This window comes from Corvus hawaiiensis, chromosome 12 (genome assembly GCF_020740725.1).
Source record: "Corvus hawaiiensis isolate bCorHaw1 chromosome 12, bCorHaw1.pri.cur, whole genome shotgun sequence".
In the NCBI taxonomy this organism is placed as follows: Eukaryota; Metazoa; Chordata; class Aves; order Passeriformes; family Corvidae; genus Corvus; species Corvus hawaiiensis.
In genome coordinates this window covers 4,570,440-4,592,879 of record NC_063224.1, presented here as the reverse complement: position 1 = coordinate 4,592,879, position 22,440 = coordinate 4,570,440, and the positions used below count along the sequence as shown (strand labels likewise).

At 42.7% G+C, this 22,440-nt stretch overlaps 1 protein-coding gene across 1 annotated transcript; it reads left to right on the top strand.

The window, feature by feature from the left end:
• The first annotated feature begins 9,747 nt into the window (after positions 1-9,747).
• HSD17B2 (hydroxysteroid 17-beta dehydrogenase 2) lies at positions 9,748-22,061 on the top strand. The gene is made up of 5 exons (XM_048317124.1): positions 9,748-10,103; positions 15,060-15,272; positions 15,599-15,784; positions 18,398-18,535; positions 19,971-22,061. Exons 1-5 carry the CDS (start codon positions 9,827-9,829, stop codon positions 20,327-20,329), a joined length of 1,173 nt encoding a protein of 390 aa, XP_048173081.1. The 5' UTR covers positions 9,748-9,826; the 3' UTR covers positions 20,330-22,061.
• Positions 22,062-22,440: the final 379 nt, after the last annotated feature.

Genomic DNA, 22,440 nt, shown 5'->3' with positions numbered 1-22,440 from the left:
AGTAATTGTGCTTGGTTTTATCAGTGCTGAAATTTTGTTTCTGATAGCAGACATGAACCAAGTGAAGATGATAACATCAGATAAAGTAGATAGAAGAGTGTGTGTAGGAAACACTCTGTGAATCACAACACTGAGGCCAGGTGTGTCAGTTACATTTGGCCATGGGCAAAATCTTCATACAATAACATTTTTATTCATGCTTTTGGCACGATTCCTGTGGATTAATAATATCTTCTTTCCTTTTCTTTCTGTCTAAAAGCAGTTTTTTTCCCACCCTTATCTGCCCATTTCCATATGTACATATGTAAACATTTCTTGCACTTCTCTGATTCAGAGATGCTGATGCCTTTCTGATGAGCCCTTCCAGTCTCCACTGCCCACTTTGGGTTTTCTCAGCTGGGCATCTTCCTACTTTTTCTCATTCTCCAGAGAAATTCTGTATCAGCATCTACAACACAATTCTCAGCTGGCCTTTGTTGTGCTGTCTATAAAATGTTATTTTATGGGGTGTAGCCTATGGGTGCTCCAAGAGCACTTCCCGTCAGGATGATCCCTGTGTAGGTGAGCACAGGACTGAGAGCCATGATCCAGGAGTTCTCAGCTGGGATTTTTTGCTTGATAGAAGATGATCTCTCTGCTGCAGTGCATTGATGTGTTCTGTGGGAATGGTATTTCCATCTTGGAGCATTTATGACCGCTAAGTGCTTAAATATTCCTGGTGGAAAGAAATGTCATTGAAAGAGAGATTGTGCCAGCAGTTTTTCTTCAAAATATCTCTTTCTTCTCTATTTTCTGCTCTAGAGTCTGGTATGTAGAGGTACTTAATTCTTTCCCACTTTTCCAAATGTAGCTGGGTGCCTCATTTCCATTTGCCATTTTGAATGTAACTGTAGGGACAGAAGACTATGGATGAATCAGTTATCAGCAGTTAAAGATATGAAGGGAAAAATTATACTCCTAAGGATACAAGCATATTCCATCTAGATTTTTTTATTTAGTTTGAATTTTAGTAGGGAAGTTTGATCAATATCTACTGATTTGCCCTAGTACTTCCTGTGGTTCAGTTTAAATGACTGCTTGGAAAACCCCTTGCCTGTCTCTCTGCTACAGTCATTGAGTGGCTTTCTCTGGGACCATCTCTCATTATTTATATATCTCGTTTTCGAGCTGCATCATTTTATCAAATGTAATGGTAATCGACTCTTCTTTGTAACCAGTTATAAGGGTAAGAACTTTTAAACTTTAAACTTTCAAATGACATTGAAATTCTTATTTTATCAGCACGAAGATGTATTTGATGTGATCTTTTACTTTCTTTAAAAATAAAAATCCGGTTGAAAGGAAGCAAAAATTGCTCCTAGGTACTTTTAAATCCTAGCTTCAGTCCATAAATTTGACTGTAGTCTTAAATTGAAAAAACATAATATTTAACAGGTAACATAAAATCCTTAAGAATTGGATATGCTCTCTGCTTTAAAATGTTAGAACTCAGAAAAAGGGAATCAAACCCACATATGAGCTCATTGTTAAAAGTAATTGAGAACTAAAAGCCTCCTTGGATACTTGTGTGTATCCTTTTAAACTTGATAGAAACTGAGAACTCTCCTGAAAGCACATGTCTGGAACAGCTCTTAGACATGAGCTATTTAATGATATTCCAGCCTGCTAGAATAGAACTCCTGTAACGTGGAACATTGTTTCCACTGCCAATGTGTTTACAGAATTTTTTGCCCCTCAGTTACAAGTGTAGTTCAGTGGAGAGCAAAAGTAGCTCCCTTCTGGTGCCCAATTGCATCCCATATTTCAGCTCAATTCCTGAAGATGTTTGTTCACTGCTGAGGTCCTATCCTGACTCGCATCTCTAACAGAGAGAGAAAAACTCTACCACATTATAGAGAATGGGTTAAGAACTAGAAAGGGTTATTAATTTTAATAACTGTGTTCTGAATCTGCCCATATATGTAGGTAGAAATACAAAAATCCCAGAAATCCTGGAGACAAGACACAGAACCTGTCTGCCATCTGACATTTTTGACAAGCTCTCCAGAATTAATCTGTCTAGGAGCTACTATGCTCAGCTTAATTATGGAAAGGCTGCATCTGTGTTCAAAGCTGTTGAGAGAGAGAGAAGAAAGTAAAAATGTCCACTAGGTTTGATTAACTGCTTTCAGCCTGATGAATAAAGACAGATGGTTACTAGTTATTTTTCCTTAATGGATGTTGGAGCTCCATTTGGTGGATGAATTAATGTTATAGGTCCCAAATCTGCCTTTGAAGCTATGCCTGCCTAACCCTTAGTGATTATAGCAAAGTTTGCATGCGTTCAAGAGAGAGGTTTGCCCTGAAGCTGTCATATATATATTTAAAAACAGTTTTGAAATTAAAAAATAAAAGTAAAGCCATAATTTACAGTATTAATAAAACAAGCTACGAACTCTGCACAGCTCAGGAAGGAATCCCTTACAAGGGGTGATTATTTTGAAGTGCCTGTGCAGACTTATCCCCACAGAATCTGTGCCTGTTTGGGAATGATCTCCACCTGGAGCCTGACAATATTTTAATACCGACTTTAAAACTTGGAGAAGTTCATTTTAAAGTAGCACTTGCTAGTTGTGTCACCTGGAAAGCGAAATAAATAGTTTTATGGTGTAGGTTCATTTGCATGAATCGATTATCATATGTCAAATCCAGGTGGGGAAGGTCTTTAAGGCAGGCTCTAATTCTGCAGGTGTGCATGTTTAAAAACATGGCTATGAATATTTCTTTCCTTTGCTTGCATGTGAATATCTGTGTTTATTTTTAAGAATGTGCATAAGTGTCTGTGAGCTTGGGCTCCCGGGGAACATTTAGGCCTAATGGGTCTCGGGACTGTCATTCAGCAACCTATTAAATCATCTGTATAGTTTTAAGTGTGGAGGGTCATAGTAATTTTAATGGGATTAAATCTGCTTACATCCAAACAGTGTTTGAGTCGGGGTTAAGGTTACTGCATGATAAAAATTGTTTAAGATGGACAATATAATAAAGAGAAGCAAACCAACAAAAAATTACATTGAATATACAGATTTTTCCAGAGTCAGTCAATTGCCCAGAGAAAAAACCACCATTTAACTAAAATGCTGCCTGCCACAGAACCATCAAACCCCCCTACAGATCCTGAAAGGGACCTTGAGGGGTCGTTTGTCCCCCTGCTCCATGGCAGGATCATCTGCCACTGAGTCATTCCTGACAATGTTTGAATGTGATTGCAGCAGTTTACAAGCAGCACAAAAATGGCTGAAAAACCGCAGGAATTGGAACGTCCTTCAGGTCTCAGCACTGAAGGGGAAATTGGGGACATCCGGTACATATCATTCAATCAAAACAATAACATAAGTCATTGATTACACACAGAGTGAGGTCACGATTCCTCAACAGGAAAAATACATGGCTTCAGCCTTTGGAAGTGAGGGGCTTGTCCTTCAAGTGACAGCAAACAGAGTGCGCTGAGGGCAGGTGACACTTTGTCATGGCTGATTGCTTAATGCTTTTTGAATCATGGCTCGTTTTTCATCATCATTTTGCTTTGGCTTTCATTTCAAAGGCTGCCTGATGTAACTCTGAGGAAAACCTAAAAATAAGCAAATTCCACTTATGAGAGGCAGAGATGTTTTTAAGAGTTTGCAGGTGGAGGGAAGGCACGTGGCAGATGTGCATAGTTAATAACCTCAGTGACAACGAGGAGATGCTACCACCCATTTCTTTCATCCCCTTTGCAGAGTCTGTGCTCAAAGCTCAGACATGGTCTGGGGCTCTAAGCTGTATGTGATTCATTTTTGATGTTGTCACTATCTACAGTGAATGACAAGTTATTCTGGTGATGTTGTAAATCCCCCCACTTTAAAGGGACTCTTCGAGACAGTTTCTCTGTCCACACATGCTTTAATCAGACTTTTGATTACTGTGCTTGCCTAGTTTTCTGGTTTACCTCTATATTTACATTGCTGTTTATGAATTTAACTACACCAAAAATTATGTGACTGTTGCATAGATAATACCTAAATATTTGAAAACATTTTGTGGTCCAACATTAAGATGTATGGAAAATGTTGGATGCAAACCAGATGTGTCTCCAGCCTGCCAAGGTTTGAAGACACGCTGGAGGAAGAGTTATAGAAAGATGATGCAGAGCGTGGTTTTTATCTGATGTAGATATGGTTGATAGGACTTGTGGTTAGGGCAAAGCATCAGAAGTAAGGCAGGCAAAACTGCATTTGGTTTTCAGGAAGCACCTGCAAAGAAACAATCAGGCTGTGGGCTATGAAAATGTGGAAATCCTTTGTGTTCTGAGCACAGAGATGCTGCCGTTAGCTTCAGAAAGGCAAAGCTGCAGAGAAGGGAAGGGAATAGGGACATGTAATAAAAATCTAGTTGGAAAAACAAACTAAATGTTCAAATGAGAGTACAGCTTATGTCTTTATTTCTCATTTATTGGGGCACCACTACGCTGTGCTCCGTCCTAGGCAGGGCTGGAATTTTTACTCTGAATATACGAGAGGAAATTTTAGGGAACAGTCTGTGTTGTCAGAGAAATGCACTAAGATAAAGTGGTATCTTTTCTTCTCTAGCACTGATGGTTCTCTGAAAATCGTTTCATGTTACTGGATGACAGAAAAAAGGCAAGCAAGTGTAATTTCTCATGAGGATAACCTAGAGATGATTCTTGGCTAACTTCCTAAAGAGTGCCTAATTGCCTTTAGGTTTTCTGATTCTGTCCTCTTCTTGGAAAATAATCACAATTGGGTTGATAAAAATGACTTATTTTGGAAAGAGTGCAACCTCCTTTTAGCTCTTCCTGAAAGCCCAGAGATACATGGATGTCTGGAGAGTTCGGGGAGAAAACCTCCCTTGCAAATACAAAGGAGTGCTCATAATTTTAATGATTTCTCTGATTTAAGATGTTTTGTCTATTGCAGAAAATTTACAAAGGGTGATTAGAATTCTTGTAAATACTGAGGCGGAACTTACAGCCCTTGGCTGCATTTACAGGTCCAAATTTGCCATCAGTACAGACATTCTTCACTCTGAGGTTCTTTTTTACATTTGAGAAAAAAACAGGAGATTTAGCTGAGAAAATTGTGGTTGCTGTTCCTGTTATTATTACTGTCTTTTGTTAGTATTGAATTTTGAGGAATGATGGGCTACAGTTTTTTGTTCACTGCCAAGGGTTGATCTTTAGGATCTATTGTCAATCTCTGAATTGACAATATTTACCATTATTATATTTCTAAAAACAAAATGTCCAGAAGCTTAGAGGTAAAAGATATTTATTACTTTTCTTTAATAGGTATACACTTTATTTGACAGGAATTATTTTCCCTAAGGTTCTATTAAGTAAATAGTTCGAAGATGAAGGAGAGGTTGCACAGCTTTATTTTCACTGGTACATAATCCTTTTTTGCCTTAATTCAGTTCATGCCTGTGAGTTCAGAGATCTTAATTTACAAAGATACTTGGCTGCATTTCTAGCTTTAGCAGAGTAATGGTTTCGTTGTCTTTACTGGGACAATTCATGTGCTTCAAATTGAGTGCATGAAGAGAGAATAGGCTGAAGGAAGAGGATTATCTCAACCTTTGTACAGGAGTTCTGCAGAACTTGTAAGAGGAAAATCTGTTTGCCCAAATGAATTTTGTTTATGGAAATTCGACAGTTTCTGCATCCAGGACAGACAGCCTGACAAGTATTTGTGTAGCCATCAAGTCCACCAGAATCCAAATGTATGAAGGTGTTTATGTTCTCTCAGAAGCTGCAGCAGTAAAAGTAAGTAATTTCTTTTTTTCCCTGCTCCTACATGTATTTACTCACTAGAATATTGTTTCTCTCTTGGTTAATGACTCATTTGTTGAAACGGATTCCAACCTGTATTATGCTGAAATTATTTTCCAGGAAAAGCCTCGTTTACCAGAACCTCCCTTCAGAACCTGAAATGCAGAGCCCTGACCCAAGCCACAAAAGAACACGAAGCACACAGAGCAGGAGCTCTCAGGAGACACAGCCACTGCCTTGCACAGCTGAAAAAGCCTGAATCAGCAGGCAAAACAGACAAAATAGTAAATTGAAGAGTTTTGTGGGAAATCGTAACCTGAAATGAAAAACAAATCTGTGACAGGCAGAGAAAGCTGAAACAGAGGTTGGATGTGTGGAAAAAGTGTGGTGTGCTTCTAGACAGTGTAATTGATGTTCCATGTGGGACAGAAGAATATCAGTTGTATCCAGCTGGGACAGCAGCTATTGGATATGGCTCATGGTGCTTCTGGCTGGAGGGAAAATGATGAAAGGAAAAAAATACTGGCTAGTAAATTATTGGAAAGCGCAAAGAAAGCCCATGGGAAAAGTGGCCAAAGAATTGAAAAACAATGCAGGATGAGGTAACAGAGACATGCCTGAAAACCTCGTGGTTGAACTGGAAGCTTCTACTATGCTGGAAAGCCATAGAGGCTTAAAAAATTTACAAACATCAGGAAAATTACTGGACTCAAAAGGGAGCCATGAAAAGCAAAGACAGAAGGGAGCTCATTACCAAGGCAGAACCAAGAAAGAGCTTGGTGGTGTATTTCTAAGAAGTTGTGACCAGGCTCAGCTTCACCACATTTCAAAGGAACTGGGGAACCTGAACCTTTCTTTTGTCTTTTTTTTTGTGTTAAGAGCAGCAATCAAAAGCACAGGCTGCAGCCATTATGGTGAAAAACATAGAGCCAGCAAAGGATGGCAGGAGAAAACTTCAAGGAATGGGGAGGAAGTAAGTGAATATCTGTCAAGAAGTGATTTAACCTCCAGAATGGGAAGGTGGAGTCTACAATTTGATGTCTGTGATAAAGATCCCAAACATTGCGGGGGTGTCCTTGCTTTGTCCTGGGACAGTCTTCTGCAGGGATACTACAGCAGGTGAAAGGTGCTGTGACTGTAGGATTTGAAGGAAGACAAGCTGAATTTTTAGACTGGCTGTTCATGTTGCTGATTACCATGGAGTGATTGTTCTCCAGGAAAGGCATCTTCTTTTGCCATTGAGTAATTGGCCTGCAAGAGTCATCACCATGGAGAGATTTAGATGGTGGGGCACACATCTGCAAAGTCCCCAGGAGGAACATCAGGAACAGGCACAGAGATCAAAGTGCTCAGTGAGGGTGAGCAATGGCACAACAGCTGGCTCAGCCAGGATGGTTTCTCTGCTGCTGTTTACCACTGGCATGGACTGACTCTGGAATCAGGGTCCAGACTTTAGTACAGGCTCTGTAGCTTGTCAGGAAATTAAGGGACAGGACATTGAGTTATTGTCAGGTGGCTCTGAAAAGCCATCTCTTCTCTTGGAACAAAGAACTGTCCTGGCAAGGGTAGTTGAGCTTAGCTCCAAATCAATTAACTTAAATCCATTCTCGTTGTAACACAGATGTCACAGTGATGCAACATCCTGACTGTTTGGAGGAGCCTTCTTTTTTATGGGAAACTATAAGAAGAAGGTGAGATAATGGTGTATATTCATAGCATGAGTAAGAATGGCATAGAGAAACAGGAAATAATGCAAACTATTGCAGTCCTAGGGTAGTGTACAGCTTTTAGAGCTGGAGACATCTCAAAGGGGTAAAGAGAAAAGTAGGTGCTTTTTCAAGAGGAGTAGTTGGCACAGGTTAATAAAACTTACCTTGTGGCAAAATTGTGCTGAAAAATCCTCAAGCAGGAATCTGTCATTGCTGGTGTCAGAGAAAGTGCAGAGGCTTTGTGAGTTGGTACTCCACGCTAGAATTTCTCAGCCAGTTTTAGATCAAACCCTCCCTTCTGGTGTGCATGATCTACGCACTTACATGGAATTTTATTCACCCACCAGGGTGAACACATGGTCAGCTTCCCATTAAAAGAAGCCTTCAGTGGTTGTATTTTGTATTGAAATGATAAACTGAGCATTGATTCAGACAGAGTCAGTCCCCACAGCTGTTCTGCAGGGATGTGGGTGCAGACAGGTGCTGTGTCTGTGCACCACAGTGGGTGGGTGTATAAGGAACGCATGAGGCATTCCCAGCTTTCCAAATATCCCCCACCATGCCAGCTGTGTCCGAGGGAGGGGCTGTGCATGAGCACAAAACATGTTTCAGTGGGGGATGTGGTAAGGGAGTCTGGAGCAGAGGGGGACCCTCCGAGAGCTTGCTCTGCTGTGACCAGCCACGGTGGCCACCCCAGCGTGGCCCCGCACCCACTTCTGCCTGATCCCCACAGGCTGGAGGTGATCGCTGCTGCCCCTCATCCCACTGTGGAAAAGCTCCATCTTGCTGTACCCTCAAGTGTGGAAGCTCATGCTCTAAATGCCAACACGTCTGTGATCGTCTAAATCGTGTGACAAAGACCAATGATGGAGAGAGCAAAATTCTCCATGAAAATATTTAAGAAGACGCCTTAATGGACATCAAGGTGTGACTGACCTCAAGAGCAGTGTGTTAATAAAAGCAGAAGCAGCAAATGGCAAAGAGAAGTGAAAATATTTTTCCTTTTGTGCACTGGTGGGAGGATGAGTGTTCACAAGAGTAATGAATGATGAGCAGATCTTGAGGGTAGTGTTTCTTTAAAAAAGCGATCTCATCTCTGATGTAAACTACCTGCAGAGGTATGTAAACATTTTCATTGGCTACAAAAGTGTATATTCAACAGATTTCTAATCCCTTAAAACTCCAAAGGCGTAATGGAATGGAAATGTGCTCTGTTTCATGTCAGGTTTGCACCATGTGCTTCAATTTTCAGTGTCTGAAATCAGATAGATCAGCATTATGTTGTCTTGGAAAAGCAGCTACATCATGTTAGCTGGATCTGTGGTAATGTAGGCTTGTCTCTCAAATCACTTACCAGGCATTTTTAAACAGGGTTAAATATGCATACCTAAATTGTATCTCAATCCCTTTGGCTGTCTGGATTTTAAGGTTTTTTTTATTGCTTAAATAACGTCCAGAACACAGCACAGCAGGTGTTAAATCTCTCTAATATACTTAATTGATTACTTCCTCCCCTCCCCACAACTTGCTGTGGGTATCAAGCCAGTGATTTCTGTCAAAACCAAGGCGAATGTCAGCACTGGAGGTCAGCTGATCACTCAGTCTCAGGTGTGCTACCTGTCTTCACCTAACAAAGTGCCCCTAATGGCAAACCAGCAAAAACCTGTTCCCAGCCTCCCAGCACACCCTGAATGTCAATTTGCTGTAGGTATTTGCTGAATGTGGAGTAGGTAAATAGGCAAAGGTGGGCACTAAAGCAGGGTAGGTAATTTGGGCTTTTTGTTGAAAGAGGAGGATTACACATGTGTGATAAAGCCCAAGACAGCTTGTGTTCCAGGGATTAAATAACTGACTCATTTCTGTTACTGCCCATCAAAAACCAGTTCCACTGAAACTACACCCGAAGTTTTTTAAGCAGGAAAGCCCAACTATTTCTCATAAAGGAAACTTCCTTTTCTCACTGTCTAGGAAAGTGTACTTTAAAGATATATATAAAAAAAATATGGCAGTTAATTTTTTCCCTGGAGCCAAAGCTTGCTACATCATGTCCATTCCCGCTGCTGTCAATCATTATCTAGCCAGCATATTGTTCAGAAGGTGGGGCTGTCAGGCAGAAGGAATGAAAGGTAAGCAAAGGAAGGCTTCTGCTCCTTGCTGATGTGAAGGGTAAGTGAGATCATGTCAAACCTTTAAACAGAGTCCCCTTTCTCTGCCCCACCCCCTGCTCCTATATAACACGCACTGCACTTAGCAATACCTGCTTCCACCCAGCCGGGGGTGGGGCGTGAGTGCCGGCTTCTCCCCCCTGCCGATGGATGCTCTGGCCAGCAGCCCCCTTGGGTGGCTCTGCGCAGGTGTCTCCACGCTTGCTGGGGTCACCATGCTCTGCACGGCCCAGAGGAGCCCGCAGGACAAAGCAAAGGTGCTGCTCTGGAGCCTCCTGCCCGCCTTGCTGGGGCTGCTGTGTGTGGCCCCGCTGGGGGCTGGCGGGGGGCTGGGGGTGTTCGTGGCCGTGTGCCTCGTCTGCTCCGTGTGCCTGGCGGACAGGGAGCTGCTGCCCGTGGGGGACAGAGCCGTGTTCATCACAGGTAAGGGGCTGTCAATGCACAAAGCCAAACAAAAGCTGCCTTTTCTCACAAGTGGGCTGGAAAACTTCTTGTCCTCGGGTTAGTGCGTGCTTGTGAGAGTTCCCTTTATTCTTTTTTTTTTTTTTTTTTTTTTTTTTTTTCCCCTGCTTGTTTTATTTGCTTCGGCAGAGATGTTTTTCCCAGGTAAATAAGTGCTCTGAAATTAAGTAGAAAAACATCTTAATAGATGCTATTACTTTTTAGTGTCTCATTTAATCTTTACAAGTAGCTTTTTAGACATACTTGTGAAATTAACTGGTGCAAGAAGCATAAGAATACTTATGATGGTCTAATTTTTTAGGAGAGACATTAATTCCCGGGAGCTCTCAGAATGCTACATTCATACAACATTACTTTTGTTTACTTGAATTAATTGTGCTGGTTATGCATGTGGAGTTGTCTTTTGGGGGATGTGTGTGTAAATAGTGTACACTGTGTCTATCATGCACATATTTCAAGACACTGGTTTGGTGCCATCTCTTTGAAACACTGAAACATTTGGGAGGGAGTAATTCCTTTCACTAGCAGGGAAAGTTCAGAGCTAATTAATTCAGTCTCTTTTACCATTCTGATCTACTCAAAACCCACTTTTGTTTTGCAGGAATGACATTTTTGTAGTTTTATGGCTTTTCTCCTGTTTCTTCTAAAACTTTTGGTGTTGTTTATTTAGATGTTGTTTATTTGTGTTAATCAAACCTTTAAACTGGAGTGTCTGCCAACTGTGCTTCTTGCACTCTTAATTTGCTGCATTTGTTTTATTTTCTTTGGTTTCCCCCCTTCTGGAAAGCTGAATTAAGTTGCTTTGGTTTATATAGCAATTTCTAGCAAAATTTAATTTTGTTTTATAGGGACACCTGGAAATAATTTAGATTTGCCTAGCAAGCTTTAATACAGGGATTAAGCATAAAAGTTGAGAGAAGACAAGCACAGCAGCAAGTTCTCCCCTGCAGTTTATCTGCCAGCTGGGCTTTTCCCTGCAGGTGTGTCAGATGAAGATGGATATTGGTGTGGGGAATAGGGAGCGATCCTTTCCCACCCCTGCAGACTCAGGGGATGTGCTTGCACTTGGGCATCTCCTTGCTCTTTGTAAGACTGAAAATGTTCAGGGAAAAAGCACTCTCTGGGAGCTTATTTGCTGTGTAGAATCTGAATTAGAACAATATAAGGGAGTTAGGAACATCTGGGTATAGTCCAGTAAGGGAATGTGCTTTCCTTGTACCTGTGCTGCAACTGTCCTGAAGAAATGCAAGTTTGGACATCTCTGACAGCTGATTAACTTGAGGAGGCTCTTCTTTGTCTTTATTGGAATCCCATGCAATCAATCAAACTCTCCATCAACTGAAACAGAAGTTTTACTCAACGTGTTTTGGTTAAATTGCACGGATTGTGGTGTTCTTCCCTGTCCCAACTACAGGATGTGTCTCCCTGTGCTTCTGCAGGTGCAAGTGCCTTTAAGTAAATTTTGGTGTCATTTTCTCCAGTTTAGAGAAGACCTCAGACAGGCACTTTGTGGAATACAGTGACTTTCATTCTTTTTTTTCTTTTTCCCTCCAGCTTTCAGCCCTGCAGAACTGAGGAATATGGCTGTGTCCTGGGAAACTACCACATATCCCTCGTGAGACAGCTGCCTTTGGCCAGAGGCTGGAGCAAGCTCTGCTGCTCTCCCTGGGTTCTGTCACACATTGTTCTGGTCCTCTTTGGATGTTCCTTGTAGGGTGCTGCTCTACATTATTTATTTAAGCCAGCAGTTCACTGGAGTACCAGGATGAGGGAAAAACTGTGCCCAGTGGTCAAAATGCCTTTTCACCTGGGTAACTGTGGGCATGTGGGCAGGCTTAAAGCCATTGCTGAAAGTCTGCTCTGGATCCTCTTGCTGGGAGCAAGAGCTCCAGTATCCTTAAAACAGAAGCTCCTGGCATGAAACACTTTAGGGGTAAATGCAATAGCCACCTTTCCTAAAAATTAAATTGCCACCAAGATTCGAAGCAAGAGGAACTGTAAAATTCTGTCCTTGCTTAGTCTGTGTGCAGTGGGATGATTTTCTCCAGTTCATTTGGTCTTTCCATTCTTGGGGAGTGATTTGGTGCATGTTCGTCATGAGTCAATTGTAAATTCTCAGTAATGATTCAGTCACAGTCAGTAGTGACTGCTTTCCTTATAATAAATCTTCTCATAATCCACAAATTATTTCTGACATAGAAGCAAAAGTGTGGTCAGGGAGGAATTATCTTTTTTTTTTTCCCTATGAAGACCTAACTACTCTTCGAATTCTAGGAGTTGAAGAGTAAAGTTTCTCTGGACTTCAATAACAGGTCTGAAACTCAAATCATACTTGTTTTGGAAAAAAACGGGGACAAACCCAGCATCAAGCAAAGATAAAAACCACTTTTTTGCTGTTTTGGGATTGCTATGCCTGTCCCAAGTTCAAGTTGCATCGTATTCTGCCTATATTCAAGTTAAAGCTGCACTGTAAAACCTACTTGCTGGGAATGATGAAAGAGGAAGGATTTGATCTAAAAGTAGCCATCTTCACTAAAAGAAAAAGAAGGAAAGTCACTCCACCCCCAAACCTAGAAATCTGTCGTGTCTGGGATATTTGCAGGCTTCTTCATGTCTCTTTAGGGAATTCCAAGAATGCAAGTTTGTTCTGTCAGGTCAGGACTGGAGAAGCTTAATGTGATATTTGTAGTGCTCTGGTGCATCTTCAGCAAATTGCAGACTTCAAAAATGCTAAAAATCTGATGCTTTGTTTTTTTTCCCCAAGGATTAAATAGAGCATGAGTAATTCTTTTCTCCTTTTTCAAGACATGCTGATTGATCCAGACATTTAAGTACATGTTTTCCTCAAGTCACCTGGAAATAATATTTTTCACCTTTCAGGACTATAACCCCAATTAAAAGACAGAATCCAGAAATGAAGATCTGACATTATTACAATGAGTCTCTTTGGCAGTCGAATTCTATTGACTGCATATTTTGAATGTAGGAGCAGACCTGGGATTAACTCTGATAATATCTTCCTTGGTGTGCCAAAATCCCAAACTAACCCTCAGAAGTTTATGGTAGGGCTAAGTAGAGAGTACTGCAGCTCTTTCACAAATAAGAAAATAGTAAAAAATCTGGCAGGAGTTCCAGTCCTTTGTCTCACATTCAGATTTCCAGGGTTTGGAAACTGAACACTGGTGTAGTAAATTGTGATTGCAGGAGACCCTGGGATGCCTCCATGGATCCCAGTGCACAGCAGCACCCAGGAGCTTTCTCTGCTGCAGTTGCAGTGGAGGGTCTGGTGCAGTATTGTGGAACAGTCTGATGCTTTACAGTGTAAAAACTATATTAATTTATTAAACTCCTCATTTTCCTCCTAATCTTGTCCTTTGCAAAGCTCCTGAAGCACAGCCCCTATAAACTCCTTCCCTGTCACCGCCCGTGGTGCTTCACTGGGAGCCTTGCTGGGGACACGGGTGATGTGTTTCTTTTGTTATGGAGTAAGTTCCTCTGTAGGTGGAAAGAATGGAAACCAGAATTTTAAAAATGGAGAGAAAACATTTAAAATTAACTTAGAATACTTGAGGGTGTTGGTTGATGGGAAGCTGAACGTGACCCAGCACCATGTGCTGGCAGCCCAGAATCCAGTCAGGCCCTGGGCTCCTTCCATAGTCCTATGGGCAGCAGGGGAGGGAGGGAATTCTGACAGGGACCTGCTGAAGTGAGTCCAGAGAAGGCCACAAAGATGACCAGAGGACTTGGAGCACTTCTCCTGTGAGTACAGATGGAAAGAGCTGGGAGGGCTCCAGGGAGACCTTAGAGGCCCTTTCAGTGCCTAAAGGGGCTCCCAAGAGAGCTGGAGAGGGACTTTGGACAGGGCACAAAGTGACAGAACAAGGAGGAATGGCTTCAAACTGAAAGACAGGAGGTTTAGATTAGATGTTGGGAAGAAATTCTTCCCTGTGAGGGTGGAGAGGCTCTGGCACAGGGTGCCCAGAGAAGCTGTGGCTGCCCCACCCCTGGAAGTGTCCAAAGCCAGGTTGAATGGGGTTTGGAGCAGCCAGGGCTAGGGAAAGGTGTCCCTGCCCATGGCAGGGGGTTGGAATGGGATGATCTTTAAGGTCCCTTCCAATCCAAACCATTCTGTGGTTTGTTCTGTAGCAGCAGCAAAATATTGTGTTGAAGGGAGAGACTTGTGAATCAACTTATTTGTTAAATATTCTTCATTGGTACCTGCTGGGAAGAATTGCACAACTGTGATCCCAAAGACCATTGTGTGTTTGGTCTCACAGTGCTCCCTGCAGCTGCTAGGTCATGGCATTATAGAGACAAAGTTTGGGGATAAGTTTGGAAGAGAATAGAGGGGATAAGAGAAATTCTGATGCAAGTTTGCATGAATTCAGTAGCTGACTTAGCACAAAAATGCCATTTTGAAGCTGAGGTCCTGAAAGCATTTGAAATGCTCTGCAGGTAAAGAAACACTTGCTTAGTTTTGGCTTGGTTACAGTCTGTAATAAAAAAGTGCTTATCTGAGGGATCTGTGTGGTGGATGTGTGAATAAAATAATGCTGCCTCTTGGAATGAAGAAATAGAACCCAAGAATTTGTATTCCAGTGCTCTATAATTGCTTTGCCCATTGGAGATTTAAAATTAAAACATTAGTGTGGGGTTTCTTTCTGTTTGTTTTTTTTTTTTTATCGATACTTTATCAGGAGAACATGGTCTGTCAGTCTTTGAGGAACATTTAAACGTCCAGTTCCTCAAACTCCAGATCTGAACCTTTCTTTCCACTGGCATATGTATTTCAGGAACTTTGCCATCGTGTCTTTGTTTACATTTGCATGGCTTTCCAATGTGTGTATGCATTTATTTTTTTATTTTTAATGGTGGTATAGGACAGATGCACTTTCCATGCTTTTTTGACGCTTTCAGGAAGCGACACTGGGATTGGACATGCACTGGCTAAATACCTGGACAGCCTGGGCTTTGTTGTGTTTGCTGGGGTTTTGAACGAGGATGGCCCTGGAGCTGAGGAGCTGCGGAGGACCTGTTCCCAGAGACTCTGTGTCCTGCAGCTGGATATCACCAATGCCACTCAAGTGAAGGAGGCCTATCTGAAAGTCTCAGAGAAAGTGCAAAACGCAGGTACAGCTTTTTTCTGCCCCCTTTACAATGGAAGTACTGATGTAGCAGCTTAGCAGGTGCATCTTTTAACTGTTGGCTACACCACGGCTTAGGTGTGTAGGTCATTTCCAGGGCAGAATCTTGGGCAGTCAGGATATTTCCATCCAAGACTTCTGTTTTTTGGGACATGGGAAGATGGTAGTGACTGGTCTTGGAGTGGGGAATGTGTATCTGCAGCTGCAGATCATCTCTGCTTTGGTCTGGAGGCACCATCCAGCTCATCAGTGCACTCCTTATGGAGATATTTTCCTGATGCATTGCAGCCCTGTGCTTTCTTCTCTTCCCAGGACTCTGGGGTGTTGTGAACAATGCAGGAATCCTGGGCTTCCCTGCTGATGGAGAGCTGCTCCCCATGAGCATCTACAGGCACTGCATGGAGGTGAATTTCTTTGGGGCTGTGGAGGTGTCCAAGACCTTTTTGCCGTTGCTCCGGAAATCACAGGGGAGGCTGGTGAACATATCCAGCATGGCAGGTGAGCTGAGCTAAAACAGAGTCCTGGAGCAGCAGGAAAACCAATGAACTTCCTTGGCAAAAACGCCAAGGAAGGTGTTGGTCAGTCTGGCTTGTCAATACTCCCAGGGAACAAATGTTAAGGTAATAAGTTCAGGTTTTTCTCTTGTTTGGGAGACTATTTCCAGAAAATTTCTTTTGTTTGGGAGACTACTCCCAGAAAACAGCCTTTAAAGAAGAGTTTAATGTGGCTAAAAATATGCTGTGACAAAAAACCCCAGTAAAATTCAGATCTTGTGTTCTAGATGCTATGACTGAAAACTTTGTGAGCTTCCATAAAGATTGGTGGTACATGGCAGGTATTTCTATAACATGTTCAGGCAGAAGTCTGTGATCACCTCAGTTTGTGATATCTGCTGATAACCTGGGAGCTCTGTGTTTATATTTCTTTAAGATGATTTTGGGTGCCTTTAAAATACTTAGGCCTAACTTACTAGGAAAGTGGTATTTTTCCATGAAAGAAAAAATGAACAACAAACCTTTTTAAAAATTAACATATGCCTTCCATTTCTTTCCCCATAAATTTTGCTATATATATATTTTTATGTGTATCTTTATAACATGACTTTCTATTCTAGGAGGACAGCTGAGATGTAGGAACTAATGTAATACAATAATGCAGTATCTGGTAGCCAACAGCTGAGGAGCAAGAAGGCTCCTTTGAAAATGAGACCTGCTAGAAGCAGGATGCTGTGCTGCTGGAAAGTATTTTGGTGTAGGATCTCTTAGGGATTTACTGTGTCACGTGCTTCCCACGTTTTCCTTTGCCCTTCTGCACAGCTGGAGTCCCCCTGAACCCTGCTGTACTGCTGGGGTGACTTGTGAAGGTGTCACCTGGTGTTCCCCTTTATGCTGAGGATGTGGCTGCAGTCTGGCTGTGACACTGTTTTAGCTTTATAATCTCAGATTTGCTCCGTATTTGTATGTCTGTGTGTATGGCTCATTGCTGGCACTTTGAGAAATCAGGACTGAATTATCAGAAGAACCTTTCTGCTGCTGCTCTCAGGCCAGACCCCTGTTTCCTCTGCACACCCAAGTGAAGCTCTCACTGTGGGTGCTTTGGGGCAGATATCTTAATTCCTGGTGAGAGCACCTGACCTGCCTTGAAGGGATAAATGCAGAGCTTCCCTGTGCTGTGTAATTTGCCCTTCTTACAGGAGCTGATAATGACCCTGCTTAAACTAAGCTGCCTGCAGAGATGTTGTTGCACACAGGCTGGTTTGGGTGAAGAGTTTCCTCTTAACCCAGGGTCTGGGGGTCCTTTGGTAAACCATTAGTGGAGAAGTCAGTGAGGTCTCGTTGTGCTGAATCTATTCCTGTTTGTGTAGGGCTCATTTAACTGGGCTCAGGTTAGCCTGACCTTAGAGGGAAAAGTATGTGATTCAATTGGCTCAAACCAATCCAGCTTATTCAGATGCACACAGAAGAATAATTAACATATAATTGGCCTGACTTCTTCAAGGGAATGGCTCTATGTAAACAGCTTCTGTGATACCTTGGCCATCCCAGTACAATACCCAACAGCACCAGTGGCTTACCTGAAAATTCCCCTGTATCTGAAGCATTTTCCTTTAAAATACTCAAACACCTGGAGATGAATGTGTAGCACGTGAAACAGAGGCTCCATGGGAGGATGTGCCCAACCGCGCATTCAGGCAGGAGAAGGAGGGATGTGCCTCAAGAAAAGGATTGTCCGTTCTGCTCCCTGCTCTGCTGCCAGCACAGCCTGTGGTGGCTGTGACGATCTTAAATCTGTGTGGTGATAACACCAGCTGGTGGAGGAAGTGGGAGGGCTGAAGAAGATGCTCAAATCAAAGCATGTTTGTGTTTTTCTAACGCTGAAGGAGTGGCAATCTGCCAGATTTTCTCTGCATTTGGAAGATACTTTCTTCTGGAAGCTTGTTTTCGTAAACGTACTGGGTGTTCTCTTAGCTTTCCCATCTGAACAAATGTTTCTGGGATTGAAAAAGATGGGATAAAACAATAGGCAGGGGATCTGCTTCTATGCTGGGTCTCAGGGAGTCCTGTCACTCGTGGGGTGTGATTCCAGCTTTGGTTTGTCCCCAGAGGTTTTTCTCCACTCTTGTATTATTGTCTCTGGCCTTTCTGAAACTGTCTGGAAAGAACAGAAAAATAAGTTGGCTTTATAAATCCAGAATTGAGACGATTTACACTGTTCTAACTGTGGGGTTGAAATTTGTGTTACGGTGACAAGAACAGGAGCATAAAACTACTGCTTCACTATTTATATGAACCAAAACATTATCTGTGTTTCTCAAACCAACAGCCATAACTTTCAGCAGTTTTTACCCTTAAATGCAATCCAGTTTATTTTTTCTGCCCTGCAAGGTGTCTTACCAGGTGTTACTGAGCATAACTGCTGTAAGCAACTGTTCATTTACAACTTTCACTCTTTTTTAACCTCTAGCAAGAGATGATTCCCTCACTAACTTGTCTTTAACCTCAGTGAGAGAGGCATCATTTTGGTTGTGCTGTAATTTGCCTCCTAAATCATAAAAATAAAGGCTGGGAAGAGCCACTGTCGAGGTTTATCAGGTTTCTATTGCTCCTGCAGGAGGCATTCCACTACCGATGTATGCTGCGTACGGGGCATCCAAAGCAGCTCTGTCCATGTTTTCTGGAGTAATGAGGCAAGAGCTTTCCAAATGGGGCATTAAAGTTGCAGCAATTCATCCATCAGGCTTCAGAACAGGTCGGTGTTTGACATTTTGGAATGTTCTTTCTGCTTCTCCTCTCTCTCTGTAGTTCAGCAGCCTCAAACAGAGCCCTGAGTGATTCTCAGGAGCTGGACTTTTCCCCCCGTTTTTTATGTGGGTTATGGAAATTAAGTTCTGTGTTTTTTGTGATAGATATTCCCTCCAGCTCTGCATGCTGCCTCCCTCCCTTCTCCTGGGCAGAGCTGTCTTTGCTCTGAGGCAGGACAGGATCCAGGCAGTTGGTGCCTTCCCTTTGCTCCCGCTTTGTTAGAGCTGACAAACGGAGCAGCACGGTGTGTCCAATTTGAGTGTTATGGCTCACTTGTCCTGCCTGGGAGCTTCAGTTCCCCCTGTCACTCCTCTCTTCCTCAATATCAGAGCTCTCTTTATTGAGCTGCTCTGTCTTGCATGGCAGTATCTGCAGCAATACCTGTCATCCTGCTTGCTTGCTGTCAATATCCTCTGATCTTTCCACTCCTTTCCCCTGTGCTCCTGCTGCTTTCTGTTCTAAACTCTCCTCCTTCTCCTCCAACTGAGCCCTTTTTGCAGAGCCTATCCAGGTTCCAGACTCATCTCCTGCTGCACATGCCCTCACTGCACCCCATGCCTGCCCAGAGCATTTTTTATGTCAAGACCAAATCGAATTGGTCTTTTTCATAAAATGCTACTTCCCTGAACGCTTCCCCCCTGGGAAGGGACCATGTGAGGCTCTGGGCTCTGACAGCCTTTTGTGGTCAGTGGAACCTGCCTGAGGCTTCACCTTCAGGGTCCTGCTTAGCTGTACTCAGGCTTCTGGGTAAAAATGAGTCCTGGGATTTGAGATTTAAATATTTATTTAAGTGCTTTTCTTTATTTGCAATGCTTAATTTTTGGTAGTTAGGCAAGAATTGCATTGGAGAAGCCCCTGCTTTCATTCCTACATGATGCAAATGGTGTGAAAAAAGAGATTAGAGTTCTAAATCTGTCCTAATAGAAGGCTAATCCTTCAGGAAACTAGTTATTGAAATATTAATGTCACTTGTTGAAAGGTCAGCTTAGCACTTGGCCAACCCAAGTGAATCCTGTTCATCTTAGTTTGCCTGTCTGTCCTCAGTTGTTTGCAATAAATACGTGTTGGAAATATCCACAGAATGAATCAGGAGAGAGTGGCAAAGTGGGGAGGAGGGGGAAAGAAAAAATGCTGATTTGGCTGTGAGAGAGCATTTTTTGGGAGAGCAGGGAGCCAAATGGGGCATGAACTTTGTGTTTTTAGTGTAGCAAAAGTACTCACGCTTTTCCTTCTCTTCCAGCTAAAAGCACTGGCTGCTGACCAGCTGTGGTGTTTGTTCTCCACTGACCCAGTTTAGATCAACTCTGTCTATTAATTACAGATTTATTATTTTTAAATCCAGCCCTAAACGCACTTGTTATCCTGTGATGTTGCTACTGCAGGTATCCAAGGCACATCTGAGCAATGGGATAAGCAAGAGAAGGAGCTGCTGGAGAACCTCCCGGCAGACACCAGGCAGACCTATGGAGAGGAGTATTTCCTGGGGCTGAGGAAGTACCTCCTCGACATGCCCTCCCACTGTGCCCCTGACCTTTCCCCTGTGCTGGATGCTGTCCTGCATGCTCTGCTGGCCAGGAGACCCCAGGGCCTCTACACCCCTGGCAAGGGGGCTTACATCCCCTTCTGCATCTTCTGCTACTTCCCCCTCTGGTTCTATGACTTCTTCATTAGTAAGATGCTGAGTGCTGGCCCTGTTCCAAGGAAGCTGAGAACATCACGAGATGAAGGCAGGAACCTCTGAGGTGTCCACTGGTGTTTATGTCACTGGATGAGATAGGTGGGAAGAACTCTCTAAGACACTGCTACTTATTGTGCTGTCTTTGTTAAGTTGCATTGACACTGCCTTGCAAATCTTTGTGTTAAGAGCAATGTTTGGGAAAAGCAGTGGATAAACATAAATAGGAAGCTCTTCCCAGATGGGGGCATTTTTTGAGGAATTTCAGTGTTTTTCTGACGTCTTTGTATCCTGCTTTCTGTGCAAGGTACCTCATGAAATTATGCAGCTCCTGCCTGCTTCAAAAGGCATCAACAGCACACAGAGAGATATGTGACATGTTTTTTTAAAGCAAAACAAAACCCCTTGAGAGTCAACAACCTTAAATCTTGTAAGAAGTTAAATATATTCCTATTGTTGAAGAGACTTAGAGCTGTGTAATGCAAGTCTTTTTCTCTTCAGCTTCAGCCTAATATGTTTGGGATTTGGTGTTTTGGTTCTTTTGCTGTTGAATCTGAGAAATGATTGTCCTTTTCCCCCCCAAGTTTTGTGATGTATAGTATTAAAGCTTATGATGTGTTCTCTTTGCGAGATTAAGCAACATAAATTTAGATGGGGGGGAAAAAAATGAATGCAAACAGATCAAGATGTTTATGAATAAATATATATATATAAATAATTTCCTTCCTTCAGTAATAGAAATAGTCATAGTGAGTGTATCAGCTGCTAATTTGATCTGTCTGGGTCATTCTGTGCATTGCCTGTATATGCCTGTGCTTATCTAATTGTTACTAAACTCTAGTGTCACTTCTGCTTTTTGTACAATTCCTTACTCAAGTCTGGGTTTACGTGGAACTCATGTTTTTGCCCATTTCTCCTGATACCTTCTTACGTCTCTGCTTTGGGATGAGTTTGTGCTCACTCATCTAAGATCAGTCAGTGATTCAAGTGGCTTTGCTGAGCCCAGTGTCCAACTTCTGATAGACTGGGGTCACTCCTCTTCCCTAATTCCATGCCAGGAGCAGCAGGTGCCCTCCCTGGTGCCCTTTACCATAAACCCCTCACCAGTGGCAAGTGGTTGGGCAGCTCACCTGTATTTTTCCTACCTTACTGCCTTTTTGCATTGTCTGTCACATCCCTGGGCTTTGAAGGCTGTGATATTTTGAAAGAAATCCTCATCCCCCTGCGTCCCATGGTTTGGCCATGTGTTCTGTCTTTTACAAGATGCATTTCTTTTCCAGTGATGAAAAATTAAAAGTGATCCCATTCTGGGCTTTAAATGTAGACATACCTTTTTCCTTTCCTTTCTGAGCAACTTCTAACTCTTCTGTCATAATCCTACGCTGTGCTGTGCTCTTGCACCCAACTGGCCAAAATCACTATTTAATTTGCAGCTATGGTATTTATTCCATCACTACTGTGTCTGTCAGATCAATGCAAGACTCCTGTAAATGCACAGAGGATGCTCAGAGGGCTTGGGCCATCATTTGAATCTGTGTCCAGTGGGGGAGTCCTCCTGTCCTGTACATTTTGTCACAACTGCTGCTTTTGCTGCTGAAGTTTATCACCTGCTGGGTTTGTATCAGTGCCCTGATTGCAGACTTTTGCTTTCCTTGGAGGAAGTGTGCTCAGTGTTTTGAACTCAGGAAATCTGAGACTAATTCTCTCTCTCTTTGCCAATTTCTTCCTTTATCTATTTCCCTAATTTTTTATGTGTCACCAAAAACGTGTAATAAAAAAATATAATATTTAGTAACCAGATGGTTGTGACTTTGTCTCATCTCACCCTTTCTGCTTTTTGTGGATCAGTGCTACATTGACCCCCTTGTTTCCATAGCAGGAGACACTGAGGAGGAAGGGGGTGTGGGGAGTGTTCCCAGGGAAAAGGGACAAGATGGCAGTTGATGCCCCATTTTGGGCAGGATGTGATCCCAGTTGGTTCAAAGGCAGCTTGTGAGCTGGAAGGAGAGATGAGTGTGAGCTGAGGGTGTGCTGGGTGACAGCCTGTGAGTTTTGGCTGCCTGCAGGGTGAGGGAAGGTGCTGCCAGGGAGCCTATCTTGATCTCCATTGTGGATGGAGGTGGCTGTTTTTCCCTTCATGCTCAATTTGGGTGTAAATTTTGTGGGCTGGAATTTTG